The sequence below is a fragment of the Papio anubis genome, chromosome 1 (genome assembly GCF_008728515.1).
Source record: "Papio anubis isolate 15944 chromosome 1, Panubis1.0, whole genome shotgun sequence".
Classification (NCBI taxonomy): Eukaryota; Metazoa; Chordata; class Mammalia; order Primates; family Cercopithecidae; genus Papio; species Papio anubis.
This window is the reverse complement of record NC_044976.1, coordinates 110,129,896-110,150,314: the sequence shown is the minus strand read 5'-3', so window position 1 is coordinate 110,150,314 and position 20,419 is coordinate 110,129,896. Positions and strand designations below refer to the sequence as shown.

General features: G+C 46.0%; 1 protein-coding gene across 3 annotated transcripts in view; it reads left to right on the top strand.

Annotated features, from left to right (window-relative positions):
• KCND3 (potassium voltage-gated channel subfamily D member 3) overlaps positions 1-16,770 on the top strand; it is a 215,286-nt gene extending 198,516 nt beyond the window's left edge. For 2 of the 3 annotated variants that reach the window (XM_009215375.4, XM_009215355.4), the window contains exons 3-8: positions 4,968-5,130; positions 11,764-11,865; positions 12,241-12,330; positions 14,089-14,145; positions 15,313-15,560; positions 16,309-16,770. In XM_009215375.4, coding sequence (XP_009213639.1) covers positions 4,968-5,130; positions 11,764-11,865; positions 12,241-12,330; positions 14,089-14,145; positions 15,313-15,560; positions 16,309-16,510 — 862 coding nt within the window. In that variant the 3' untranslated portion in view covers positions 16,511-16,770. The remainder of the gene's footprint in view (positions 1-4,967; positions 5,131-11,763; positions 11,866-12,240; positions 12,331-14,088; positions 14,146-15,312; positions 15,561-16,308) is intronic. The other variant, XM_031652019.1, reaches the window with a different exon arrangement.
• The last annotated feature ends 3,649 nt before the right edge of the window (positions 16,771-20,419 follow it).

Below are 20,419 nucleotides of genomic sequence, written 5' to 3'. Positions count from 1 at the left end.
TAATCAATGTCCTACAGACTATATAGTGCCTGGAACTCGATACAGCAGCCTAGAAATGGTCTGCATCTAGGAGCAGAGTACGACACCCACTCCCTTTTTCCAGACACTGCACTCCCATCAATCCAGCCAAGAATGGCATTAGGTTTTTAACAGCCTCTTTATACTGGTGGATGATGTTGAAGTTAAATTCCCTGGTGATTTTTAACAGAGACTCTTTTTAAGCCAGGTCTTTCCCATCAGCTATACGTCATTGATTATTTGAATCAAAATGCCGGTGTTCTCATTTATCTTTGTTAAAATTAATCTGGTTGGTTTCACCCATGATTATAACCTGTTAAAATCCTTTTGACTCCTGAAGACCTCAATTCATAGTAGCTCTGTCATTTAGAAATGTGAGGAGCTTACTTTCAAAGAATCACCAGTAGCAGCCTCATCACCATCATTACCACAGGATCTAAATGAAAGAAGGTTAAACAAAAATAGTAATTCGTTAGTGAGCAGAGTCAAAGGAAGGATGGAACAGCTAAGCGACAGGAAAGTCAGGGGTACAGCTGGTCCTCGGTAAGAATTAGAACAGGAATTCCAGTTCCATCACCGTCCTTTCCATCACACATCTCCTGCGAGTGCCAGCCTTCTTCCTCCCCGACTGCAATCCCGCTTTTCCCCATGGCACTGCATGGCTGCCAACAGCTCCAGAGCTTTGCTTGCTGCCGCGTCGGCTTCTTTGAAAGAGACTGATCTGGTCCCTAACGTAAAAGTCCAAGGAAGGGGAAAGGATGTTTAACATCATCAGCCATCAGAAAAATCCAAATCAAAACCACAATGAGATAACACCCACCAGGATAGCTATAAAAAGACAGACAATAACAAGTGTTGTCTCAGAGAAGGAGAAACTGGACCCCTCATTCATTGCTGGTGGGAATGTAAAATGGCACAGCCACTTCGGAAAACGTTTTGGCAGTTCCTCAAACTCTTCAACATAGTTACCATATGACTCCTAGAGAAATGAAAACGTGTCCACACAAAAAGTTGTACACAAATGTTCATAGCAGCATTATTCAGAATAACTCAAATGTGGGAACAACCCAAATGTCATCAACTGATGAATGAATTAACAAAATGTGGTGTATCCAGACAGTGGAATGTTATTCAGCCATAAAGAGGAATGGAGTACTGATACATGCTACAACATGGGCGAACCTTGAAAACACATTCAGTGAAAGAAGTCAGACATGAAAAGCCACATATATGGTTCCATTCACATGAATTGTCCAACACAGGGACATCTATAGAGAGAGAAAGTAGATTCGTGGTTGCCTAAGTCTGAGAGGTGGGATGTGGAATGGTCACTGACTGTTAATGGGTACACATTTCTTTTAGGGGTTATGAAGTGCTCTAAAATTAAACTGTGGTGATGTGAGCACAACTCTCTAAATACACTGAAAACCATTGAAATGTACAATCGAAATGGTTGGATTTTATGGTATGTAAATTGTGTCTCAGTAAAGCTTTTAAGAAATAAATCCAGGAAAGGAAGTCATTGACCCAGCTTGGGTGAGATGTCCTATTTTGAACTCACCAGCTGTGGCAAGTGGGCATGGGGGCATGGGAAATACGGCAGCTTATCTGGACAGTTTCCATCATCATGGGAATGAGGGACACAGTTCCTATTAGGGTGTCAGCAGACAAAACAATAGGTACCCACCACACTGGCTAATTCTAGACAACTTACAGTTATTCAAACACTGAATTATTTCTTCTGAATTACCTCATTAATTATCGCAACAACCCTGGGGATATAAAAGCCATTTTATAGTTGATAGAGGCTCAGGTTAAATAAATGCCCCAGGATCACTTAGCTAGTTGGTAACTAATGTAAGCTACGGTTCAAACCCAGGTTGGACTCCAGTGTCCTCTCTTAATTATTAGGCCATGCTGCCTCCTCTAGCTTTATACAAGTTGTTGAAAAATTCTGGAACATATCACTGGAGACCTAACTTGAGATCCATTCTTTATTTCATTTACTTATTCACTTTTTCATTAAAGGAGATGTTTTGACATGAAAACCCTGAACTTCCTTTGCTGGCATAGGACCACAGTTGGTAATCTTTGAGAAGTGCCCGAAGACTGGAGATGGTCGTGCAAACCCTGCTAACCACACTGCTCTCCACACCACACTCCTCCAGCTTGTCAAGGGTATAAGGAACTGGGACAAGAACACATCTTGTTAAAATCATGATGCAGTAGGTCTGGAGCGATCTCCTGATCTACCAACCAGTTAACCTCACTGTCAAAACAAGAAATAAGGTTAATTTGGCAAGATGTGTGCCTAGTGAACCAATACAGCTTATTTTCCAAGTATTCACAAGCTGTCTACTTAATAATCTGCACTCAAATTCTGCCAGCAATTTGATGGCACAATTTATGGATACCAAGCCTACTGGTCTGTGGTTTCTCAGACCTCCTTTTGCCTTCTTTAAAAATTCAATACCACCGTTTTCCATCTCTAGTCGCTTGGTAATTTTCTGCTGCACCATGATTTCTCAAAGATCCAGGGCAGTGGTTCTGCAACCCCATCTGCACATTCCTCCTGTCTCCCAGGTGGGATTCATGTGGGCCTGTGATGTAAATCTACTGAATTCCGCTGGACACTTGCCTGCTCTCCCGTCTCCTACTTTAAGCTCTGGATCCTTCTTTTCGGCATTTGTTCCAGCTTCTCCAAGATGCAGCTCCTTCTTCCTGGTGGAGGAGGCAGAGGACGCCTGGGAGTGGATTGTTCGGCTTTCTCCCTGTCATCTGTCACTAGCAGACCATCTGCACCAGCAGAAGGCATGGCTTCCCTTCTTCTTCTTTCTTCATATGGATGAGACATCTTTCTGTTGTCCTTAGCATTCCTCACCAGCCGTGGTCACTCTGAAATGCAGCCTTCCTGGCACTGTTTTTCTGCACTCCTGCCATGCTTTATTGTCATCCACAGCCCTGTGCCTGCAGGCCCCCTTTCAGTTGTGTCATCTGCAAATCCAGCTAAGGTGATATATCTCAAAGGCAGCCCCTTTTTCTTCATTAATTGGGCTATTTGAACTTGGGACAACTGACTGTGTTTTTAGAGTTTCCCATCAACAGAGACTGTGGTTTTCAGAATGCCTAGCTAAAAGTAATATTATCTATTGTTTGTGGAGCTGTATATGTCACAATAGGATTATGATCTAGGTTACTGTTATTATCTTCATTTTACAGACAAGGAAACTGAGGCCCAGAGTAACATTCCCCCAAGATCATACAGTTATTTTATGGAGCAGGGTGAGTCTTGAACCCATGTTATCTAAGTTCAGAATCCATGTTCTCAACCACTTCCCTGGAGGCCTCTCCTGAGTACCATGGCAGAGGAGACAACCCTAGCTGCAAAGATCTAGGAGGCTCTATCACAGGCCCTAATGCTAGTGCACATCCAGGACATCTCGAGCCAGGGCAAAGGGCATGAACACTGAAGGAGAAGGAAGACAGTCTCAAAACAGGAGCCTACTTCAAAGGGAATTGAGAGGCTTAAGTGAGATCATTCATTCATTCATTCACCGAATACCTGTCTACCTCTGCCATGTCCTCCACCAAGTTCTCGGGTGTTCATACATCCTTGTGAAACGGCTTGCCCCATCCCCTTCCACATCCTCTCTGGAAGTCCAAGCCCCGTGGTTTCCTCAGGACAGATGACTTTGAGCCTATTTTAGCAGAAGCAATTCCTGGTCATCCTAAGCTTGTTTCTGCTCCAGACACCCAGAGGGCACAGAGGCAGGGGAGATGGTGTTTCTGGCTTTAGCCGAAGGAGTAATCACAGCTCTTTGCTTAATAAGGCCTTGCTTAATAAGGCCTTTCAATTATCTCAATAAAGAGGAGACTAAACACTTAACCACTGTGGAGAGTATCTTATTGATTGGAGGACAGAGGCTCTGGCCTGCCTGCCCAGGACTGAGTAGGATCCAGGCCAACCTGGTCCCAGAGGGCAGCTGCTAGGGTGTGAAGTACTTAAAAGAGTTTCTCCAAGCTCTGAGAGGAGCCAGCACAGTTCCAAAGTGGCTTCACAACTTTAAGGGGCTGAGCTTCAGAGCTCATGGTCCCCCTCTGAGATGCTATGGCTACTGGAAAATAGACAAAAGCAAGAAGAGTGGCTTTTAATCCCAGTTGAGCAAAGAAGAGCTGTCAATGTAATTAGCCTCAGTTCCTGCATCTGTACAATGGGGATAAGAATACAAAGTTCACAGGGTTCATGGGGCTTGTGTGAGGTAAATATGCAGAAGTGCTTTGTAAATTATAAATCCACATGAATAGGTGAGTCTGTTATTTGCTGTTATCATCATTAATGAGATTCTGTTACTCTTCTGCTTAACATGGTGCCTCACTGAATGGGATAAACCCATATTCCTCCCCATGGCCCGTCAGATGCTGCGTGATCTGGCCCCTGCCTGCCTTACCCTCCTCTTGTGGTGTCTAGTCCTGCTGACCCTTGACAATTCCTAGATCAGACCAAACTCCTTCCTGCTACCTCAAGGCCTCTGTACTTGCTGTTTCCTCTACCACACACACTTGTCCCCAGGTGTTTTACATGACTGGATCCTTTACATTCAGCTCTCAGCTTAAATGTTAGCTCCTCAGAGAGGCCTTTCCTGACCACACTCCCACCACCTGATGCAGCACCTCTCTCTAGTCTTTTCATAGAACCAACCAAGACACAATGTTTTTATGTATTCACTTAATTGTTCATGGTCTTGTTAGGATGTTGGCTCCCTGCACATAAGGATCTTGTCTCTCTTGTTCACCCCCAGGTCCATGTCACGGTACCGGGCACATAGTAGGTACTCTAAACAATTGCTCAATGAGTGAATGAATGAATAGGTGAATGATTGGCAGGGAAGCCTCACTTGTTTCCCAAATGGCCTTCTCTCCCTTACACCCTGTTTCTCTCCCTCTCTCAGATACGGAGACATGGTGCCTAAGACGATTGCAGGGAAGATCTTCGGCTCCATCTGCTCCTTGAGTGGCGTCCTGGTCATTGCCCTGCCAGTCCCTGTGATTGTTTCCAATTTTAGCCGGATTTACCACCAGAATCAGAGAGCTGATAAACGCAGGGCACAAAAGGTAAGCCTCAGACGCAGGGATGCGGGGGCAGTGTAAAGGATGCGGGGGACCAGCAGTCAGGGAGCCAGGCCTAGAGCTCCTGAGGATCACTGCACAGACAGCCTCTGGCTTTGCAAGGTAAGGTAGCTTCGGTCCCTTCCTGCTAATTGGTCTCCTGAATTCCAGCCCATCAGTTCCAAAATGCAATGAACCCTCAATTATCTGTAAACCATCCACCTTTGGACATTCTATGGCAATTTCCTTGGCCTCTGGCTCCACCTACACTCCCTCAGCCACTGCCACTCAGCCGTCCCTGCACTCCTCCCTCTCCCAGCCAAGAGCTTACTAGGAAACATAATCTCTTTTTAATATCCTATAAAAGCCTATATAAAACCCAGTGACAAAAATAAATTTGTTGAAAAGAAAAATAAATAGTGTGAAATGAGAGCATCCTAAGGTCACCGAGTTCAAGGACAAATGGCACAACAGGCTTTAGGAATCTCCAAGATATCATAGGGTAAAGGCACTGAAGTCAACTGCAGGTGGTGATCAGGAGACTAACCATCAGTCCTGGGGAAAGTGTTAGATTATGTTCAATATACACTGCTGAAAATGGCAGGAGAGGGTAAAATACGGTCATTTGCCCATGCAATGAGGAAAAATGTCTGAAGGCTTTGGTGCTCAGAAAGAAGCCTCGTTTTCCAGCTAGCCCTCAACTTTGTTTCTAGAACAACTCATCGACTCAGCCAACTCTTGTTCACTTGCATTTTTAAGGCATCTAGCCAGTGAGGTTTCTGGGTAGTGACTTTTCCCCAGGTTTCCTCTCAGAAGAGGGTTATCTGGGTTGGGGAAGTGGGAAAGCGGTGTTTTTCATTGTCTTCAGATCTGGGCTGAACTGTGGTGCCCCTTCAGCAGCATCTCAGCCCCCAGGGATTATGGCCAGAGCCTTTCTGAGGACAATGGAAAGGAGGAGAGCTGTTGAAAGACTGGCTTTTGGAGGCTTGGGGTTTTGTCTCCTTACTTTATTCTTTTATCCATTATTCCACAAACATTTATTGAGCACGTACTATGTGGTCGGCCCTATGCATTGCAGCCAGATTCTTTCCTTGCTACAGAATTCCTGCTACTGGCCTTCTGCTTGCAGGGATAACCTCCAGGTAGCAGGGCTTGCCTTGGGTGTAAAGGCTCAAAGGGAAGTTAATGTCGTTATGGAGGAAGAAATCCAGAATTTCAGAACAGATCTGTGTATGCCGACCGTCACAAAGCTATAAAGGTTATGAAAGCTAGCTCCAAAATGTATAATAATTATTATATAACAATTTACATATAATTGTATAGTGAATCTAGTTGGTTCCCACCTCTAGCCTATCACCTTCTGTGTGCCTTTATGGTTGGCTCCTTGCCTCCTGTCCCCTCTGCCTCTGCTGAACTATGTTTTTATTTATGCTGACCTAGTCTGTTAAGTTGCCACCTTAAGATTTATCTTCTGGCTCTGTTCGTCATCCTTTCTGTCCCATACACGCCTATCTCTTACCTCTTCACCCAGGGTTTCCCTACCTCCTGTTTCCTGCCAGTCATCCCAGAAACGGAAATCTTACCTCTTTCCCTGTTTAAGTCAGGCAGCAAATTTGAATAGGGTCTAAATTCATTATGCAGAAACTGGGATCTCCTTCCCACAATCAGGAACCAGAGACCCTGAAGGGCCAGGGATCCTCTAGTGGCCCCGCCCTAAAGGGGCTAGGGCTAACACAGGTTTCTGGCAGAGCAGGTGAGGTTCACAGGAATCCTCAGCTCACCCACTAGCCCACGGCTGTGCACACACCAGTGATAGCCCCTTCCAGCTGTGTTCTCAGTCACTCCTACAGCTACCTTCCCCTCCCCTGGGAATTGATTTCTTATTATTATTTTTTAGAGATAGGGTCTCACTATGGTGCCCAGGATGGAGTCAAACTCCTGGGATCCAGGAATCCTCCCACCTCAGCCTCCAGAGTAGCTGGGATTACAGGTGTGTTCCCAGCTCTCCCCTGGGACATTATAAAGCTCATCCTGTGTGATTAAAATCTAGGAGCAACTTAGGCTTCTTCCTTCCTCTAGCTGCTAAAGATGAGTCTCCCTCCCTCCCTGCCCCTTTCCCTCTCCCTCTTCTCTCTCCTCTTGAAATCAGAGTAAATATTTACAGTGTTTTCACCTTGCCTGGATACTGTTTCTCCTCAAGGCTGCTCAGCTCTGTCTCTGTCACCTTGGGCTTCCTATAAGAGGGAAATTTTATACTTGCTGCTCCAGCATTGAGTCTGTCACCATGGGTCAAGGCAAGTAGGTGGAAAGTGGAGAGATGGGACGGGAAGGAAGCTAATGATAGTTCTCAGCCCGGGCCACATACTTGGGAGCTAAGTAGCTATATTGTCATCCTCTTCCCATGACTGGTTTGACTGGGATTATTACTAAGATTAGTCTGTTACTATTTGCCTTAGATACTGTGTCCTCTGAGCCAAGTGAACTGGAGATAAGGGGAGGTCTGGCAGTGGACAGAGAGAGGGGAACATCCGGAGTGGGGCATTTGGTCCCCATCTCCAGTTCTGGTGCATACCCGTATTCTTTTATTTTTAATAAAATGTTTTATTGAGATAATTATAGATGCTCATGTAGTTGTAAGAAATAACACAGAGCAATCTCTTACAAAGTTTGTCCACCAGTTTCCCCTAGTGGTAACATTTTACAAAACAATAGCACTATATATCACCACCAGGGTATGGACATTGTACAACCAACCAATCTTATTCAGATATCTCCAGTTTTACTTGGACTGGTGTGTGTGTGTACGTGTGTGTGTATAAGTTCATGCATCCACTGCCACAGTCAAGAGACTGAACAGTTCCAACACCACAAGGATCCCGTGGGTTGCCCTTTTATAACCCCACCTTCTGCCCTAGCCCTGCCCTGTCCCTAACCCCTAACAATGATTACAGTCATTAGGAAGGAGAAGGGCAGCCAGCATGTGTAATGTGTTCAGCTTCTCCCTGTGCACGCAGGAGAGATGAGCTTGAACTGAGACACCATGCAGCCCTCCTGCAGTGGGCCTTCTCTGCTGAAGGCTTCCCAGCTTGGAGCTGGGGAGAGTTTCAGTTGTCCTAGTTAAAACCATTTATTTTTCCATCATTTATAAATGTTTTAATTTCAAAAATGTTATATACATGAATTCATGCAATAGGTAACCTTTGGGTATTGGCTTTTTCCATTCTATATGATTCCTGGATTTTCATCCAAGTTGCTGTACCAGTAATCCATTCATTTTTATTGCTGAGTAGTATCCATGGTACAGATGTACCAGTTTGTTTATTTGCCTGTTGAGAAACACCTGGGCTGATTCCAGTTTTGGGCTATTACAAATAAAGCTACTGTGCACAATCATGTAGAGGTTTTTGTGTGAGCATAAGTTTTAATTTCTCTGAAATAAATGTCCCAGAATGCAACTGCCCATGTTTTGGCTTTCCATTTCTTTCTCTTTCTCCTCCTACTGCCTCTCCCAGGGCAAGAGACAGAAATACTCATGGTTAAAAGGCACCCATCAGCCAGACAGGAAGAAAGTGCTTAATTGTGAGAGGCCTCTCAAGGATTGATAGAAGTATCAGCTTGAACATAGATGGTGCCTGCAACTGTACCCAGAGTAGCAGCATTCTCCTTCCAAATCCCCTCTCCTCCAACCCTGGAGTCTCTACATTTGTTGAAAATGCAATCTCCTGGGCTTTGCTCGAATTTCGAAACTTGTCTGATGGTGGAAATTCAGGGAAGGAGGAGGAGAATGTTCTGGAAGCAACATTCAGTCTGAAAGTTGGAGGTCCTGAGCTGAAGTCTTGATTGTCCACTGCCTTTCCCTGGATAAGTTACTTCCCCTCACAACCTCCATTTTTTTTTTTTTTTTTTTTTTTGTCTTTGAATTTATCTGGATGATCTCTAAGCTCTCTTTTAACTCTCACATTGTTCTTAAGGCCATGGAAGAGGATGAAGCTGACCAGTCTACTCAAGGATTGAGCCCATTACAGTGGCTGTATAAGCATGGCCTTCCAGCCATCTACATAGGATCTTCTTCCTTCCTCAGCCATCATAAACGTTGCTTGAGCACCTGTTCGGTGTGAAGCCCTGTGTTGGGTGTTAAGAGATAAAAATATGCATAAGCCACATGCCCCAGGCCCCAAGAGCTCAAAACCAGGCTATAGAGCCCCACCCAATTTCATATGCTGGGTATGGTTCTGTAAATCCATTGCAAACCTTTTTATCCTGTGTGGGAAGTGATTAAATGATCTAGTACATTTGGTATGACAATCTGTTGCTTTAATAGAGCCCAGGGTAAGATATGATTAAAAGAAGTGCCACAAAGAAGAACAGGAGAATCTTTCATCTCTAGAAACTAATGAAGACGGACCCCAGATACAAGAAAGGTCTGGCTCCAAGTGGTGCAATCAAATTATATAAGACTATAATAAGCTTGACACAATTGGATTTCCATATGAAACTCTCAACACCCAGCACTCACCCAAAGCAAATGCAGCCACATCCTCAAATGATGAGGAACTTGCTTGAACGTAAACATCTAGCCAAGGGTAGGGCTTAAGCAGGATTCCCACAAAGTAGAACTGTCCTGACCCCCAATCAATGTTCTCTGCTTGTAGAGAGGAGGCATGATAGCACTGATTTGCCATCATCCTTTCTCTCCCAGGTTCCCCTTTTTATTCTCTCCTTCATCAAGAGGAGCAGTCTTCCTCAGACTTAAGGGAAGATCTTTCAGGCTCAAGTCCTGGCCCCTTCCCCATATTTAGAAGCCTGGGAAGGGAGTTGAATTGTTTCTGCAAAGAGATACTTCCCACAAAGCAAGAGATATACGTCCTTTGTGCTTCTGTTGACCACCTGAACCCCTGAGTCAGTGGCCTCCTTTTAGCAGATGAACCAGCCCAGCAGGACACTTGGGGAGAGGGTGAGAAGAAGTGGAAATTGCCACAACTTCCTTAGGACTCTTTTCCTGCGTAGAGTCCATGCTGAAGTTGCCTGTGGACTTGCTCAGAGCCAGAAGGAGGGACCCTTCTACTCCAAGATGGGTCTGCTATCCTTGTGGGCTGTTCTGCTTCCAGTAGCAAGAGCCTGGGGCTGTAAATAGTTATACAGAGCCCAAACCTCAAGTTGCATTTTTTTTAACCAGCAAGAAACCTCTACCCAGTCCCTTCTCCCTCTCTCAGTCTCATTCCTTAGTCCTCTGTCTTTGGTTGTGCTACTGTCATGGTGACAATGATTACAGTCATTAGGAAGGAGAAGGGCAGCCAGCATGTGTAATGTGTTCAGCTTCTCCCTGTGCAAGCAGGGGAGATGAGCTTGAACTGAGACACCATGCAGCCCTCCTGCAGTGGGCCTTCTCTGCTGAAGGCTTCCCAGGTTGGAGCTGGGGAGAGTTTCAGTTGTCCTAGTTAAAGCCAAGTAGTGTATGGAAATGTGTCCCATCCTCCCTTCTTAGGCACAGCCAGTCAACTGTCACATGTACCTCTACTCATTCCCACTGTCATGTGCAGCAAAACAAACATATGTTAACATATACATGCAGCCGGGCACGGTGGCTCACACCTGTAATGCCAGCACTTTGGGAGGCCAAGGCAGGTGGTTCACCTGAGGTCAGGAGTTTGAGATCAGCCTGGCCAACCTGATGAAACCCCGTCTCTACTAAAAATACAAAAATTAGCTGGGTGTGTTGGTGGGCACCTGTAATCCCAGCTACTCAGGAGGCTGAGGCAGGAGAATTGTTTGAACCCAGACGCAGAGGTTGCAGTGAGCCGAGATTGCGCCACTGCACACCAGCCTGGGTGACAGCGGGACTCCATCTCAAAAGAAAAAAAAAAAAACACAAAAAAACAAAAAATATATATATACATGCATGAGTCCACTCCCGAAGACAGAAATACAATTGTAAATGTGCTTATTAACTTTAAAAATCGAGAACTTACTGTTTACTGGGGGTACATCAGTAAACAAGGCAAAAACTCCTGCCCTCAAGGAGTTTACATTTTAGTGAGAGAGAAAGTATCAAGATAAATATATAAAACATATCTTTCCTTAGTAATAAGTGCTAAGAAAAAAATTGCAGAGGAGTTAAGAAGCATTGAAGAGCACATAGGCACCCTCCTTGCTTTTCTCATAATTAACTCATATTTGGGGACCTACTATATACAGAAAACTGTACTGGACCCTAGAGGAGAATCAGGGCAGCTATCACATACACTCCTCTAAGGAATTTGCAGTCTAGAGATAAGAAAACTGAGTAGCACAACTGAATAGCACACGGCATTTTGCAATACTGAGTAGATAAAGGTCATGAAACCTTTGGGAGAATAGAGCTTGGATGAGTGATATTTCTCCTGCCAGGATAATACCCGGGCTGGAGAGATGAGTGGAGACTCCTGAGAATTCTGACCCGACCAAGCTATACAAAGTGGGTACACAACGTCTCAGACCCAATCCCTGGGTCTATAACTGGAGATGCATGAGGTTGGAGAGAAACAGCCTCATCCCCTTCATCAGGTGTCACCTGGGAAGCCAGCCTCACAGTGTCACCAGGCTTGCTGTCTTTTTGTATCATGGTCTCCCTCATTCTTTTATTATCTCTGCCAATCACAGAAGGCCCGCCTTGCCAGGATCCGTGTGGCCAAAACAGGCAGTTCGAATGCATACCTGCACAGCAAGCGTAACGGGCTCCTCAACGAGGCACTGGAGCTGACGGTAGGTACCTAGAGGACCTGGGCTGGGGAACATAAAGGGGCAGATGGGCTTATTTTCTCTTTCCCGGGACACCAGCACTCCCACCCCAGAGCCCTAGTATGAACCCCAAGGAGGACATGTTTCCAAACTTTCCCCAGGTGACAGCCCCCCATTCACACACCACTCCTATAGGATTATCACCACTACCTCTAAACCAGGTTTAGACCAAGGGGCTCTGAGCCCAAAGGCTAGCATATTCAATGCTGACCCTGAAATTTGGTCAAATAAAAAACTTTGATTATTATATTGCCCTTTGACCTTTAGTAGAGAAATGAAGGAGCTGGAAAGGGGAAGAGCCACCAGCTTTTTACTCAATCTCTCTTCTTTTTTTACTAGGGCACCCCAGAAGAGGAGCACATGGGCAAGACCACCTCACTTATCGAGAGCCAGCATCATCACCTGCTGCACTGCCTGGAAAAAACCACTGTGAGTCCCAGCCCATTGCCGCCTCCTTTTCAGCACTGACCCTGACCCTTTTCTAAGGCTGTACTCACATCTTCACTCTGGGCCAGATGTCAAAGTCTGTCCCCTTCAGATCCAACAGGTAGTGATGGGATCTATTGGCCCTCAGGTGGAAGACCCTGAGGAGTGGGGCAAGGTCACCAGGGTGGGAGGCCAGCTCTGTCCTGCAGGAGCACTGAGGAGGCCACTCCCCCAGCCTCCCACACACTCCTACACTCATCTCCAAAGCCCATTTCTTGATTACTGAGGACTTAGGGGTCTGCCTATCCGTTTCTCAGTTCTGACGGGCATCACCCTTCAAAGCTTGGGCTGAATTTGTATAGGACAGTAGAGAAGAGTGTTGATTTCTGTCCCACCTCTGGGGCTGGGTTGATGCAGCCTGTGGGCCCCTTGGCTCCCTACATCCTCCTGCAGACAGTGTGTGGAGGCAGTGCATGTATTTCTCCAACCAGGATTCAGAAGTACCACACCCCCGCCCCCGACGCCTGCCCAGTCACCCTGCGGTTCTCAGGGGATCCAGATGCTAACAGGCTGATTGTTAAAACAGAGCCATGGTTGAGGGTGCCACAGCTGGAGTGTGGAATGATGCTTGTGCCTAACCATCAGACTGAAAGGAAGGGCAGTGGGGCCAACCCTGGACCCTTGGCAGATAAGTGCTAGGAATAGCAGACAGGGAAGAGAGGTCAGGGTAGAAAAGCCAATGAGAAACAAAGTGAAAGCCTTCCTGCTCCTTTCTAGAACCTCCTCCCCAAAGAGTCTATATTCAGGGCTCAGTACACTAAGGAAGGAACTTCCTAATTCTAGATGTTCCATATCCTGGCCTCCCAGATGTAGAGAGAATAAATGTTAGATGACTCCTTTTTTTTTTTTTGGCAGGGAGAGGGGTGTGGGGCTGCAGGGACAGGATCTTGCTGTGTTGCCCAGGCTGGTCTTAAAACTCCTGGCCTCAAGTGATCCTCCCACCTCAGCCTCCCAAGTAGCTGGAACTACAGGTGCACATCACCTTGCCTGGCTTAGATGACTCTATCTGAGCCAAATGTGGACACTGTGGATGGCAGTTGAACCCAACAAGGACTTCCAAAATGGGAGGGTGCTCTGCAAACCCTAGTTTACAGGATTTATCATCAAGAATGTATATTCGTATCTAGACTTTCTCTCAAAGACTCTGAGCTTGCCAAAGGGATAGGCCTGGACCCAACTGCCCTTTCCAAGTTGCATGTGCTGGGTGGAATGTGTAAATTGAAAGGATATGGGTGAAAACATTTGGGTTTGAAGGACTGGAATGTTGGCATTGAAGAAATCGGATTTTAGAATCGAGGGATGGAATGCTGGCATTGAAGGGATGGAATGCTGGCATTGAAGGGATGGAATGCTGAATTTGAGGGAAAGAATGTTGGATTGTGGGGGTGAGATACTGGGATTAAAGCCCTGGAATGCTGGATTTTAGGGGAGGAATGTTGGACTCAAGGGGTGGAATGTTGGGACAGGAGAGGCAGAATGTTGGGATGGAAGGAGTGAATGTTGGGGTTGAGCAGGGTCCTGTTGGAGCTAAAGGGTGGAATGTTGGGACAAAGCGGGCAGAATGCTGGGAATGAGGGATGGAATGTTTGACTCAAAGGGTGGAATGCCGGGATCAAGAGATTGAATGTCAAAACTGGCTTGGGAATGCTGGAATGTACAATCAATGGTGTTTTTATCTTCTGTTGGCATGTTGTCCTGTAGGGGTTGTCCTATCTTGTGGATGATCCCCTGTTATCTGTACGAACCTCCACCATCAAGGTATAACTTTTTAAAAATTCAATTGATGTTTTTCTCCCTGATAATTCTGAGTCTGTGGATTCTCCCCTTTTTACCCCCCCGGCCTGGTTCTGTGCATGTGCTGCTGATTCTTCTGGGGCTCCTCCTACCTCTGCTGTCACACCCAGCACCAGCTCAGGCTTCCGGTTTCTTGTGCTGAACCACCCAACTGTCTTTCTAGTTCCCTCTTTGGACCTCCCCAGGGACATGGAAGGGGTGGTGGAACATGGCACCAGTGCTGGTATCCTGTGAGTCCCCATGTGCCACATCTGTCTGTGCCACATCCCAGCTTCGTGGGGACTCCTGGTATTTGCCGCCAGGCTGGTCTTTCCCTGAACTCTGTTCTCATGCCATGTCTCTTCAGACTTTCTCCTCACTCTGGCAGCCTTAGCCAGACCATTAATGCCATAGATTTGTAGTCACCTTGGCCAAACAGCCATTTTTTAGTTATCCTGGGTTCAGCTATACCCCATCCCAATGGCCTGCAGTCAGGAGATAGTTTAGCAATCCCTTCCCGTGCTTACACTTGACCTAGGGAATCCTGTGCCTCCAGGTATATTAAGGACTCATATCCCATAATCAGGTGGGGAAAATAGTAATTAAAAGAAACCCTATCCCTGACAGTTTGCCCCACTGGCCTTCAGGATCAATGCTCTCCCAATTCTGTGAATGACCCCCATGTTTAAAAGCTTTTGTCACACCCTTACCTATTAAATCCAGGAAAGACAACCTAGCATACCCACTACCCACAGTCAATGACTCCTTATCTGCCACCTCTGGCAGATGTTGTACGAAGCCTGGAAAGTAAAGTCTTTGCTTCTAGCTGTGATGATGCCACTGAATCCCTCTGTGTCCTCTATGTCCCTTCAGAGCTCAAAGCTGTAGATGGAGTATATGTCACATCATGATTTCACAGCTGCAGTCCCTACCCTTTGAGCTGATGGCCAGGGCTGCCAATATGCTTCTCTTTCTGTCCTCATTGGATGCCCATGGGACATCACCCCTTCTGAATGCTTATCTGTGATCTGGGCAGCTGGGAGCCCTTCCTTCAAGGTCCAGAACAGAGACAGGCAGGCATACAGCGTATAGGGGCTTACCTCTCTCGTCCCTACCTCTTTTTCCTACTTCTTCTCCTTCTACCTGTCACAGAACCACGAGTTTATTGATGAGCAGATGTTTGAGCAGAACTGCATGGAGAGTTCAATGCAGAACTACCCATCCACAAGAAGTCCCTCACTGTCCAGCCACACAGGCCTCACTACCACCTGCTGCTCCCGTCGTAGTAAGAAGACCACACACCTGCCCAATTCTAACCTGCCAGCTACTCGCCTGCGCAGCATGCAAGAGCTCAGCACGATCCATATCCAGGGCAGTGAGCAGCCCTCCCTCACAACCAGGTGGGTGGTTTCCATCATCCCCAAAGGCTCGAATCATCTCATTCCCAGAATTAGACAATCGCAGCATTAGGAGAACCTTGAGGATCCTCTAGCCACTCCCCTTATCTAATGCATGAGCCCCTCTACCTTCCTCCTTTCCTTGCAAGGAAACCCAAAGGTCCTTCATATGCTGTTGGAGTAGGTACTACAGTAGTTTAGGCTGAAAATGGGGTTAGGTAACAGGGGGGAAAAAAAAACTTTAAAAAGAATTATATATATACCTATAAAATAACGTGTCTCTAGATACACAAAAATGATCTGATCTGGTACAAGGAATGGACCAACCATTTTCTCAAGAAACAGTTTTCATATTTGTGTTACTCATGGCTTATCCTAGGCTGATTTTGAATCCCAGAGACTGACTTTTCCCTCCCTCTCTGCTTATATTTAGGCCACTTCCCACTACCTCCAAATGGGTTGCAGAGAATTCAGGGAAGGCAAATGCCAAATACCACAAATGATAGGTAAACAATCACTGGTGGGAGTGATGTACTCTGCAATTCAAAGCCTACTATACACAACTTGGTAATTGCTAGTAGTTTAGAAATAATAATTAGAATGGATTATTACAAACTGATTACAAAAGGCAGAGATAGAGGAACAACAAAATATCATCCTGGTTACCATGAACAAGGAATGTAGGGGGTCAAGGAAGCTTTGGGACGCTGGCCAGCAGGAACCATCATCAACTCACTCTTTTCTATCCCAGTCGCTCCAGCCTTAATTTGAAAGCAGACGACGGACTGAGACCAAACTGCAAAACATCCCAGATCACCACAGCCATCATCAGCATCCCCACTCCCCCAGCGCTAACCCCAGAGGGGGAAAGTCGGCCACCCCCTGCCAGCCCAGGCCCCAACACGAACATTCCTTCCATAGCCAGCAATGTTGTCAAGGTCTCCGCCTTGTAAAACCACTGGACAGAGGGCCAGAGGGGGTAGTGGGGAATGAAGGGGACTGGCATGTTGGTGGGTGGCCACTGGGACCACTCCCTCCCCCCTCTCCCCACTATTTCTGCCTGCCCCATTGTACCCCTAGCACTGAGACTTGTGCCTGGAAGGAAAAAGAGGCAGCAAAGGGGCACCTGAGGTTCACGCTGCTAGCGTGGACATAGCCCTGTGATACTGCATCTCACTGGGGCCAGAGGAAGGGAGGGAGGGTGGGGGAGGGGGGTCGGGGATGGGCCAGTGGGGGATGTAGGCTATGTGCCAGGACAGGGCCTGGATGGAGGAGCCTCAGACTCAGACCAAATAACAATTGTTTCTGGAGACCCCAGTGAGGAAAATACAAGATCAAGAGCAGCAAAGAGGCCAAGTTGTCACAAGCAAAACAGGAAGAAAATATAACACTGTGTATTTAAGCACCTTTTTCAAGGCTCTTAATGGATAATATTTATTCATGGGAAAAGGTGGAAAACAAAAACACCAACGGATTTTTGTGAAATGTTTTTCTCCATGGACCCAACACCTTTGAACCAAAACAATGCATTTTGTGAGGGATTTTTTTTTTCTCCTTTTATAGCAAAAGCTTTTAGGCTAAGAAGTCAGTTATTGCTGAGTTCTCTCTCCATTCCCCCAGGTGGGTGAGGTCAACTGAGCCTGGGCCCCCACTGCCCAGCTGACCTGCGCAGAGCTGCCAAGTGACCACACGGCAATCCTTACCCTTTGTCTGTCCCTGTCTCCCTTGTCTCTGTACCTCTCTGCTTACCCCTGGCTGTTTCTGTGTCCAGCCATCTGTCTCTACCTGGATCCCAATGATCCTGAAACACATCAGTAAAGCCTTCTTCATCACTGCCATGCACAACAGACTTGTGCCTGGGAGTTCTATCTGTGTGAATGCAACTGCAGAGGAGGAAAGAGTGAAGAAAAATTGGGAGAGTGTAGGGGTAAGGGAAGTCTACCTCACAGAACAGAGGTGCTTCCCTTGGGGTTGGAACCACTAGTGTTTGCAGTTTTGGTTTCTGGGAAAGAAAGGGAATGAACAGATTTATCACACTGGAATCTTGAAAAGGCAAATCGCCAACATCTGAGAAGCGGTCAACTCTGGTATGTGCCAGTGAGGGGAGAACGGAAGGACCCAGGGCTTGCAGCCGCAGCCAGTCATTATGGCACCTTGATATGGAGTCTTCCTTCAGGACCCACCATAAAGCCCATCCGGAGCCCTTCCAAGAGGTCCCAGGAGTAGTTTCCTCCAGAGAGCGCAGTGGTACGGGGACCAAGATTCCTCTGACTTATATCACACCTGAGACAACTCCCACACAGAGGCTGTGGAAGGGTAAGCCTGTGTGCCTCAAGAAAAATGCTTCAAAGCAAAAGCAAGTAAGAGATTCTAGATGATTCTTACCTGCTATGAAAGATGCCTTGATGTCTGAAGAGGCTTCAGCCTGATCTCCCTGAAGATAGCTGAAATGGGGGAGAAGCCTGATCACCTCTGTGCGAGCAAAGGAGTGAAGATTATTTCTTGAACACCTGGACAACGTATCTGTTCAACTAGCTTGCACCCTGGTGGAGCTGGGGGCAGCATTTCTGGAGTCCTCCTAACGGTTATTCACTGCTTATAGCAGAGTAGGTGGGCCTCAGAGTTAGTGACAAGTCCTTTCCTGCCCTTCCCAACACCCAGCCACCTTGCTGCAGTCTCTGCAGCCTGGGCTCTGAAATACATGAGCTCCTCAGGAGCTGCCTATCCATCCTACAGCTTAGTGGTTAGCTGTTTAATTGTAGGCCAAGAATTTCTCTGCCCACCACAGCCATCTAAATGAGTTTCACTAGTCAGGAACCTAAAAACACCCTTAGTGGGCTTCCCTATGACCCCAGCTTGATTGACCCTGTAGGCTCAAAAGGTTTCGAGGTGGCACCTAACCAGAATGTGGGCAGAAGGCAGAGGAGAGGGAGCCTTCTTTCTATCTTTATATCCTTATACTTATCCTCATTGACCACAGGCTGAGTTCTTTCTCTGGGTCTAGCCTCAAGGATTTCCCCTAATGTGGGAATCGAGTGGTTCTTGCCCCCTGAGCTTACAGACTAAGAAGACAGAAAAGCTTTACAACTACAGAGTACATGTGTATACACACAACCAACCTAAACACATCGGAAAATACATACTTAAATCAATTCTCTTCATATACACATCTCACTAGAAGACCAGGCTAACCTCCACTTAGAGGGCAGGCAAAGGACTAGAAAAGAATTTTTCTTTTAAAAAAAATGAGTAATAGAACAAAATTACAAGTGTCTAAGTATCTTTGTCATACTTCATAAGATCTGACTGGGGTAAGAGATAAAGAGGTAAATAGGGCCTGGTATGGTGGCTCACACCTGTAATCCCAGCACTTTGGGAGGCCGAGGTGAACAATCACCTGAAGTCAGGAGTTCGAGACCAGCCTGGCCAACATGGTGAAGCCCCAGCTCTACTAAAAATACAAAAATTAGCCAGGCATGGTGGTGGGCCCCTGTAATCACAGCTACTAGGAAGGCTGAGGGGGAGGATTGCTTAAACCTGGGAGGCGGAGGATGCAGTGAGCCGAGATCGCGCCACTGCACTCCAGCCCAGGTGACAGAGCAAGACACAGTCTCAAAAAAAAAAAAAAAAGAAAAGAAAAAAAAAGGAGGTAAATTGGAACATGGTTGCATACACATACAAACTTCCTGTGATGAATTTAAGAACAGGTCATTACAGGGTTAGAATAGTGACAGATTCAATAAAGGATCTGTTTGATAGGGCACCAAGGGAACATTTTACTGGTTCCCACAAAAATTAATGTTAAATACCATGTCCCAAGCAATTTACCATGTTTTTTTAATTGGTCCTAATCAACAGAATGTTTTGTGTTCCTTCCACTTCACGTTCAGATCCCACGTCATGCCACTTCCTAAAAGACCATTAGACCATCCCCTTTTTCTCCATCCTCCACTGTAGCCTTAGCCAGAGATAAAAGATTCAGTTCACTTCTGGTCCAAAAAATGTCAACCTTTGGAAAATGGCTCATCTACACTACAGAACACAGCCAGATGACACTGCTAAAGGGTATGGTAAGAAAACACAAGGTCCAAAGTATGCTGAATCGGTTTCGTAAGTCTAAGTCATTGGCCAGTGACTGAAAAACCAGGATATCAGGGTTTTCTGGGGGCCAATAGCTTTCTGGTGCAATGACCCTTGAGCTTTCATAGTTCATGAACCACCTTGATATAAGAAGATTCCCAAAACCACCTATTCCATTCAATCCCACTCAGCATTAAGAGGGGGAGGGCAAAACAAACAAACAGTTACATTCAAATGTCAAATGAATGGGAACCTAGAAAATATAGTATTAAGAGCATATCAGAACTAGAAAAGATTTAAGAATATCTAATTTTACAGTATAGAAAACTGAGACCCAGAGAAATTAAATGACTTGTTCAAGGTCATGCAGTTATTGAATGACAGAGCTGAGACCAGAACACAAGTCTTTTGGCTATTAGTCTAAGGCATTTTCTACCACACCCACTGCCTCTGACAGCAATGATGCTTTGGAGAAGATCCATCAAATAATCCATACTGTAATTGGAGACACAGTGTTATATAAATGTCAATACTATTTGGACACAGCCCTTGGAAATCACCTGACTGTACCAACACAAACCATACTTTGGAAACCACCATCCTCTAGGTAGAACCATCTATGGACTATCAATTTTGTCAGAAATCAATGAACAAGTGAAGAGTCAATATTTTTTAGTCAAATATTTTCTCTTCTCAATGAAGAGAAGACTAGGACAATGACATTTTGAAGCATACCTTTTATACTCCTTGTGGTCCTTATGACAGTCTGTGATGGTAGTAGG